The following is a 9,263-nucleotide window of genomic DNA, read 5'->3' as shown; positions in this document are numbered from 1 at the left end:
ATAGGCAACAAGCCAATGAAGTGCTAGTTTCTGAAGAATCAAGATTAGAAATTAAAGAACAGAAAAGAAACACTTTGTAGGCATAGAGTACAACTTGTTATCAAGGACAAATTACACATAGAATATTGCAAAAGAGATTTTGGAGCTGTAGGACTGCGGAGTGGTGATTTTGAAGTTTGGAGCTGGGCTTAAGGAGGGGAGCTTGAGGTTTGGAGCCTTCTAACTGGGAAGATGGTGGTGGGAAGGACATTTACCATGGAGAAGAAAAGGCTTGGAGGGATAGTAGGGAGATGGGACATGATAATAATCTTCAAGTATTTGGGGGGCCATCTTGGGGAAGGTGTTTTGGACTTGTTATGCCTGACCCAGGAGGGCATGTTTGGAAGTTAGAGAAGGCAGATTTTGACTTTTTTCTTTTTGGAGGGCATTTGGGGTTAAGTGACTTGCCCAAGGTCACATGGCTAGTTTTTGTGTTAAGTGTATGAGGTCAGATTTGAACTCAGGTCCTCCTGACTCCAGGGCCGGTGCTCTACTCACTGCGCCACCTAGCTACCTCTAGATTTTGACTCAAGGAGAATTTTCTTACAGGTTTCAAAGCTGTCTAATCCTGGAATGGATAAGAGGTAGTGAACTCCCCATTATCATAGGTCTTAAGTCCCAACTAAGTAACCAGTTATAAATGTTGGAGAGGTGATTCTTAAAGTTGGAGTTGTACTAGATACATTTAAAGGTCCTTCCAGCTCCGATTCTGAAATGGGGAAATTCTGAGGAAGGGGATATTTTGGGAATGTTAAAAGTGTGGGACATACAGGTAGGCATTTGAAAATACAAGGTTCAAATTTCAGGGAGAAATTTGGGTTCAATAAATAGATTGGAGAATGATGGACACAGTTGGTAATGCTGTGGTAGTCGATGACAGTGTGGAGAGGTGGGTTTAGAGTCACAGGTAACTAAAAGCCACAACCTCATGTCTGGTGCAAAGGACTTTAGTACTTAATCTGAGAACCCGAGTCAGAGTAGTATTGTGTGCAGTGGTTCCTGTCACTTAGCCCCCATCTTGTGGGTCTAGTAGCCTCTGAAGATAACAGTCCATAGGCTAGGTCAGGACAGGAAGTAGAGCACAGGTGGAAACAGCCCCTGGTCATTTCTATTGGTTGGGCTACCCCCTTCTACTGTAGGATACACGGGTAGTGGGGTTAAGGAAGGAGAAGAGCTGGTGGAGTTGAACTCCAAAGGTCCTAATAAGACTTACAGAGGAATTATAGAGGTGAATATAGAGTATAATTACAGGATCATACATAGATATTTATTACAGTACTTGGGAACTACAGGGATCCCTGCCTCCAGTTCCTTCCCTTTAGCGGCACTAGATAAAAGCAGATCTGATTGCATGCCTCTCCCTGCTGCTTGTAGGAGAAAACAAACTAGCTTTGAAAGCTTTCATCCTTTGGTCCCGTTGGACGTGCCTCCTCCATTCTCCAGGTCCTGACCTGGGCCTCTGACCCTTCTTGGGACCCTGCATCTGCCATTTGAATACCTTGGCATTGGCCTTTCCCGCTGAAATCACTGCCTCTGCCCCGAGAGGCCACGCATTCTCCCTCTCACGTTGACCTAGTGCTGCTTTTAGCTGCTTGGCATTGGTTCTGTTTTGTACGTGCTTTGGGTTTGATGTGGCTCCCTTTGAAATGGAAGCTAGGGAAGAGTCGGATTGTCTTGGGCACTAAGTGCCCGGTGTATAGCGGGGCCTTAAATGGGGTCGGTTGTTTTTGTGGGTCACCCAGGCGGCCCTGCCGCTTCAGCAGGACAGACCACGGCAATTACCCCGGCGGGACCAAGTCCTAGAAAGAGAAGGGGCAGGCCTGGCTGATTTCCAAGACTTATTTCTGGGGTTAGGATGAATGAGGCTTTTGCCAATTCCCTCGCTTCTGCCCAAGTCCTCACCTGGGCAGTTTGCAGGGCAGGGAAGGCTCGTGTTAGGAAGATAAAGCTTCTAGGTTTGTGCCGGTCTCCTTACCGATGTCAATCAACCAAAATTTGTTGAGCAAAAGCCGCCGGATGCTGCCCTAAGGTGCTGGACCAGAGGGAGCGGATCTGCAGGGGAGACTGCTTGGTATATCGGAGATGCCCCGCAGTGGGAGGGGGAAGGGAGCTCCCCTAGGTGACCATTGGGCGGGACTTTGAAGGAAATAGGGGGGCCTGAGGGCAGGGGTCAGGAGGGCGTGCCTTCCAGCCCGGGGACGGGAGGGGTCCAGAGCCCGGTGCAGGTCCGTTTGGCTGGACGGGGCGATGCATGCGTCTGGAGGGGCGGGCTTTGTGCTCTGGGCTGGCGGCAGCCACGAGTCCAGGCCGGGTTCGGCTCCCTCGGCGCGGCTCAGAGGCTTCTGGGCTGGACGGCGCCCGAGGGCCCTCACAGCCCGGCCAGGGTCCGTCCTCTTTGAGGATTGGCCAGCTTTGCTGCCGGCTGACTTACGCTCTAGAGCAGCGGGCGAAGTTGGCTCGACCTGGCCTGGACCTCTAGGCCAAGGCCAACCATGGGCTAAGGCAAAGCCCCTTCTCGGCTCCCTGGGGGGTCGCCCGGCCCCGACATCCTTGGAGATTCCCACCAACCACCAGGCACAGCTGTCAGGCCCCGCCCCCGGGCGGCCACGTGATCCAGGCACCGCCCCCCGCCGCTGATTGGGCGCTCCGTGTTGCCTTTCGGCCGGCAGCATGGGGAGGTCGTCACGTGGGGGCGGCGGCCGTGGCGCCTCGGGAACTGGCGGGCATGGAGCCGGGGGCTGCGGGGGCCGGGGTAGGCGAGGGGCCGGCAGCCCCGGAGGGAGAGCCGCCGCCGCGGGGCGCGTGGGCCGAGGAAGAGGAGGAGGCGCCGCTGCCCGAGCCCGAGCCGCGGCCAAAGCGGGAGCCGCGGGAGGAGCCGCCCAGCCCAGCGGCGGTAAGGCCGGAGCGCCCCCCCCCCATCCCCACCGCGCCCACCCGAGACCGAGACAGCGGCGCGGGGCCGCCACAGCCCCTCCGCGCGGGCCTTCCGGGGCGGCCCCTTGGGGCCGGAGCCAGGGAGGGAGGTGTGGCCCCTTGGGCCGCGGCGGGAGGCCCACGGGTGGAAGGCAGGGCCCCAGGCCGCCCCTCCCCTCCCCCCTTCCCCGCCTTCTGCTTCCTCCCCTTTGCTGAGTTCATCACATCCCTTCCCGCCCCCCCATCCCGCGGGCCCCTCTGCATGTGGTCCCTCCTTAGGCCCCCCCGCACAAACTTTCCCCTGCCGCTCACTTCCCTTCCCCTCCCCCATCTCCTCTCTCCGTTGCTTCCTTACCCCCCCTCCCCCTTAGGGCCCCTCTGCTTCTAGCAGGCCTCTGAAGCCCAACCCCCCACTTGCTTGTGGCCTCCGGGGGCCCTCTGCCCCAGCGCTAGGGGGGCAGGGGGTGGTCAGGAGGCCGGTGCTGCCCTCAGGAGGCACCTGCTGTTGAAGGATGAGCCAACCGTCAGTTACCCTGCACTTATTAAGCCACCCACTCATGCTGGAGGGCCCCGGCACCTTGGGACCCCGAGGCTGGTGATGAGTGGAGAGGCACCAGGAGCAGCCCGGCCCCAGGATTCCTCCGCCTTGGGGGGCATCTTTTTCAGGGCCGGTGTGCTGAGGGTCTGCAGGTAGATCCAAGGGGTCTGTGAACTTGGCTGGGGAAACAGTAAGGTTCATTGTAACTGGTTTGCTGTGTAATCCTGTGCATTTCCTTTTATGCTCATAAAAGCATGATTCCGAGAAGACGTTCCTAGGCTTCACGGGCCTAGGAAGGCATCCAGGACCAAAAAGATTTAAGAGCTGCTTTGGGGCCTCCGAGGCCAAGAGTTCCATTTCACTCCTTGAAAGTCTTTGGAAGTTTCCTGGTGGTAGGACCTTATTCCGTCCTAGGTCAGATCCTGACCTCAGGGGGAGCCTGCATGGCATGTCCAGCCTGAGACACCCTAGTTCTTCTCTCTGGTTACTTGCAGAATGTTCAGATAGCAAACCTTGGCTTCGTATGCACAGTGCTTCACATTGTGCTTGCCTCAGTAGGTCTTTGGAAAGGCTCCTTAAACTTAGGGCCAAGGTCCTCCAGCCCCTGCTCATTCTGTTCTGCCCTAGTGAGAGAAAAAGCAGCGAATGGGTGGAAACTATGTCCCCCCCCCCAAAAAAAAAGTACCCAGATAAGAAACCAAGATTGTGTGCTGGGCATGCAGGTTTTGTGTACTTTCTGTCAGGGTGAGGAGAGCAAAGATTCACCACCTTTCCTGTGTCCTGCACCTCTTGGGCCACAGTCTAATGAAACTGAGGGGCTCTTCTCAGAATCATGTCACATGCGTAAAATAAAATACACAGAATTGAAACCAGTCATTGAAATTCAGGGATCAAACTGTTTTAAAAACCAGTGCACAGTCCCCAGGTGTAGAGTCCCTTGTTGTAGAGGAAAGATAAGTGGGGGATGGGAAGGAGTAAATTGTTCTAGAGCAGATTTTTCATCATTTCATGGCCAGACTGGGCGGGGAGAAGTGTGTGCAGAGTCCTGTAGCATTGAGAGATGGATGGGAACTCAGGGGGCATCTAGTCGGACCCCTCCTTTTACAAATGAGGCCCAGAGAGGTGAAAGGGTGGCCTGGGTCATGTGGGCACTTTCACTTTGCAATTTGAGACAGTATCTTGAAGAGCAATGAGAATGTGAGGGGCTGTTAGAATGGAAGGAGAGAACATTTAGGTGGGCTTGTTGGGCAGTGGAGTGGGAAGAAAGCATGCTGGTTGCCACCTTATTTTTACAAAAATGTTACCGTTAAGTGATGTTTATTTGTTTTCAGCCAAGAAACAATGAAAAGGTGCCAAAGTTTCCAATTGTTTTTCCTTTGTTCAGGTCAGCTTGGCTATGTCTGACCACTTCTATCAAAAGAAGGAAGGAAATGAGGATGGTATCAGGAGACAGAGACCAAAACTAGGCAAGTAACTGTCACTGGGCAGATGCTGAGGGCCAGAAAGTCGGACTAAGGGACGGAGACAGAGGTTTTCAGTCCTGGGGCAGTGCCAAGCTTGTTCAGCTTGGCCCTAGAGGCCAGAACCTGGGGCAGTGGGTGGACGCTACAAAGAGGCAGATGCAGATTTGCTGTCTGGAAACCCTGGCTAACCATGAGCTTCCCAGAAGGGCAGTGGGCTGCTGTCCGGCAGCTTCCAGGTACCATCTAGGTGACCCTACATCTGGTGTGCGGTGGGGGGAGTTTACTTTTGGGTAGGAGTTAGACTAGAAAGCTACTGCTCAGTGCCATGGTGAGCTCCCTTCCAACATTTTGTGCTTCCTTGAGAGTGCCTTTTCCTAGAGGCTCCTGAAATTAAAGGTGCCACCCCTGCCTGGGGATCTGAGCTGAGATCCTCCTCCTGTGTAGCTTGGGGTGGGTGCCTTGGCATCTCCTACTTGTCTTCTCTTTTTCCCCATGTCCTTTCTAGCCCATCTTCTTTGCTGAGTGTACACCTTCTCTTTTGTGTATTAATTACTTCCCTTCAGAGTTGTCTGCCAAAGCAGCATCAGATACCTAGAAGTCTATTATCCTGCCCCAGATTGTTGCTTTCATCATTTAGATGGCTCCTAAAATCCGGCTTTCTCCGCAAAACCTTTTTGAATTAAGTAATACTGATTGTTTCTCCTGTCTGCCCATCCCACGCCTTTTGTGGTCAGGGCCCTACGAGGGTTCTTTTTCCCAGGCTGTGTCCTTATGTGCTCTCTCTCCCCCCCATGCTGGTTGAGGGGAAAGGGGCAGCAAAGTAATGAATTGAGGCAGCTCAGAGTCCATTTTTTGAGATACTGTGCTGTCTTTGTATGTGTTTCTGTGTATGCATATGTGTATATTTAGAAGCATAGGATTTAGCCCTAAGAAGCATGGGAGTTATCTTATCTCATGGTATCCAATTTATTCAAGTGTGACATCAAGAGAATGGGGTAAAACCCTAGATGCTAATGGATGTGCTCTTTGGATCCTTTTGGAGAACTGGAGGACAAAACATCTACTATTAATTCAGTAATACTTTTAAACAAATTGGTACTAAAACAACATCTGTGTAGATCTGGAAAATTAGTAATATTTAAAAGTCTGAGATACTGTTTAGTCTACAGAAGCATATTTACCTGTTTGGTAGAGTCATGCTAGGGATTTGAATCTTGCTTTGAGGGACATTCACAAGTCACCTTACACCTCAGGGCTGTAACATGGCTGGGAAATTGCTGATTTTGTCCAGGTCCTTTTTTATAGGTGGGAAATTAGTGTTGATAGGTGACTTACATACAGAGATGTGGTGCTTTTACATAAAAAAAAAAAAACTTATTTATTTTATTATTTATTAATATACATGTATATGTATATTAATATAATAATATTTATATACATATACAATATATAAATATAATATACATATACAATATGTATATAATATATAAATATAATATACATATGCAATATGTATATAATATATAAATATAATGTACATATTACATTTATAAAATACAGATTTATTTCTTTGGGGAAAAAAAATCAGACTGTCTTCTAAAGCCAAATGTAAATAAATTTCATGTTATCCAAATCATTACTTTCCTCCATCATTGCTGTTAATTGGGAATTTGCTGACCTTTCCATTGGGGTTTTGCTTTTATTTGAAGAGCTGATGGTCACTCTTGTGTTTGCCAAACATTTATAGGACTTTTTCTCCTCTCTTTTCTGGCTTTGCAGCCTGTGGGGCCCAGAATGTGCTCACCCAAGGGGATAGTGACTTTGCTGAAGAGGATGAGATGCAGGATTGTGGGGACTCTGAAGAAGACTTGAACTGGGAGCTGGAAGATGGGATGGAGAACATCGTCGCTACAGAGCAGAAGGCTGAGCCTCCTGTTAAGGAGGATTGGGACAGTGAGCTGATTGCTGATCAAGGGAATCCGTACGGTAGGTGTGGTGTTCCCTTTGGGCCCTGAAGGAACTGAAACTTAGTGTTTGATTTCTCAGCACCTCCCTTGGATGGATGCAGGCCTGTGACCCCACCCCACCAACTGCCCATAATCACAGGGGCTTTTCTCCTTTATTTTTTGAAACTTCTTTTAGGTGCTGAAGACATCCACAGTGCCAGCATTCAAGAATTCTGTCTCTGGGCACCTCGGGCCCAGCAAGGAGACATGATCTATGACCCAAGCTGGCACCACCCTGCCCCCCTGACTCCCCACTATTCCAAAATGGTGTTTGAGACGGGGCAGTTTGATGATGCTGAAGACTGAAACTTTGGGATGCTTTCCTGCCTTGTGGACTGGGCTGGGGGGTCTCCACTTGGCCTTCTTCCCATCCATCGAATTCCCTCATTCCTGCTTGGGAGGTGGGACCTTACATTGGGGAATGGTGTTGGAATGGATCCTGGAAGCTGCTGCATTTTCATGGACTGTTGTGTTTAAGAAGGAAAAGAAATCCTTTCTCTCCCGTTTTCTTTTGGGCGTTGTTGGCACAATCTTGCCTGGAACTAGGGTGGGCACTGTGGAATTAGAGGAGGGGAAGGATCCTGGTGGGGGATCTTTTTTCTTAAATAAAAGTTGAGAAATCCGAATGCTGCTTTTGTTATTCCCCATCCCCTTTAATTTGCTGCCTCTGAGCCAGCTTGAGCTCATGGCTTCCTGGTGCCTGTCTCTTTTCATATTTTTTAAAGAAGTCACCCAGTAAAAGTCTGGAGATTTACCAGCACTACTTTTGTGTCACTGCCTTGTTGCTGTTGGTCAGAAAAGACTTGAGGGGGGTGGGGCGTAGTCTCTGTGAAGTTAGTGACTGAATTGCAGGCTTCTGCTGCTCCAGGGTAAATGGGATGCCGAGGTTAATTAGTTAATAGGTTTTTACTGAGAATGGTGTTGATGAGGGTCAGGTTGTGATGTGGTGGGGATGTGACAGAGAATTTCAAAGACTCAGGCTGACTCCAAGCCAGTTAGAGAGATTTGTTGTGGTTGTGTACAAGTACACACCTGTTCAAATGTGTACATTGGATCTGGGGGCAGTGGCTAGCCAGAGGCAGTGGACGTGTTGTTCAGTGTGGCCCATAAGAATGTTAGAATATTGGGGCTGGGGGCAGCTTTATTAGGATTCTGTTAGTATCAGGAGGCTTCCTCTGTGTTAGACACCTTAGCTTTTAAAACTTGGCTCATATGCCACCTTCTACATAAAGCCCTTCTGAAGTCACCCCCGACCCCAACACCTTTTACTGTTTTGTATATATCTTTTAATATTGATATATGTTAGAATGTGAGCACCTAGGTGGTGAAGTGGGTAGGGTGCTGGGCCTGGAGTCAGGGAGATTCATCTTCTCAGTTCATATCTGGCCTCGGACACGTCCTGCATCACAGACCAGGGTGAGGAGGAGCACTGAGACACCAGAGCTTTCAAAGCTAGTACCCTAGTCACAGCTCCAGGGGAGGAAAGAGTGCCTGCCCACAGACCAGAGTACAGGTCAGGGGAGTAGTGAACACACCTCTCCTTGGAAAAACTGAAAATTTATAGACCGAGCCTCCCCCCCCCCCCCAACTGAAGAGAAGCCAAGTATGGAAAAACTCGCTGAAGAAAATAATTCCTTAAAAATTAGAATTGGACCAAGTGGAAGCTAATGATTTTATAAGATATCTAGAAACAATAAAACAGTTTAAAAAATGAAAAAGTAGAAGAAAATGTGAAATATCTCCTTAGAAAAACAACTGAGCTGGAAAACAGGTCAAAGAGAGATAATTTAAGAATTATTGGACTAGGGGCGGCCAGGTGTTGCAGTAAGAGTGCCAGCCAGCCCCGGTGTTGGGAGACCCGGGATCGGTTCCGGCCTCAGATACTTGGCACCCACACAAAATAACTGGCTGAGTAACCTTGAGCAAGTTATTTAACCCCAACTGCTTAAAAAAAAAATTGTTGGACTACCTGAAAACCTGATCAAAACCTGACTTAAGAAAATGAGCCTAGGGGCGGCCAGGTAGCACAGCGAGTAAGAGCACCGGCTCTAGTGTCAGAACGACCTGGAGATCGAATCCCTGGCTCAGACACTTAGCACCCACCCAGAAACACCTGGCCGTGTAACCTTGAGCAAATTACTTAACCCTAATTGCTTAGGGGCGGCCAGGTGGCTCAGCGAGTAAGAGCACCGGCTCCAGTGTTGGTATGACCTGGATCAGGTCCGGGCTTAGATACTTAGCACCACACCCAGAAATGACTGGCTGTGTAACCTTGAGCAGGTTACTTAACCCCGATTGCTTAAA

The 9,263-nt window shown here is 50.0% G+C and overlaps 1 protein-coding gene across 1 annotated transcript; it reads left to right on the top strand.

Annotated features, from left to right (window-relative positions):
- The first annotated feature begins 2,290 nt into the window (after positions 1-2,290).
- Positions 2,291-7,585, top strand: COPRS (coordinator of PRMT5 and differentiation stimulator). Its single transcript, XM_069089156.1, has 5 exons — positions 2,291-2,490; positions 2,614-2,932; positions 4,875-4,956; positions 6,733-6,939; positions 7,096-7,585. Exons 1-5 carry the CDS (start codon positions 2,291-2,293, stop codon positions 7,263-7,265), a joined length of 978 nt encoding a protein of 325 aa, XP_068945257.1. The 3' UTR covers positions 7,266-7,585.
- The last annotated feature ends 1,678 nt before the right edge of the window (positions 7,586-9,263 follow it).

Source organism: Petaurus breviceps, unplaced genomic scaffold (genome assembly GCF_028583685.1).
Source record: "Petaurus breviceps papuanus isolate PSGF00001 unplaced genomic scaffold, PetGlider_PUasm1.0 186, whole genome shotgun sequence".
In the NCBI taxonomy this organism is placed as follows: Eukaryota; Metazoa; Chordata; class Mammalia; order Diprotodontia; family Petauridae; genus Petaurus; species Petaurus breviceps.
The sequence above is the reverse complement of the archived record's forward strand: the minus strand, read 5'-3'. Positions and strand labels throughout refer to the sequence as shown.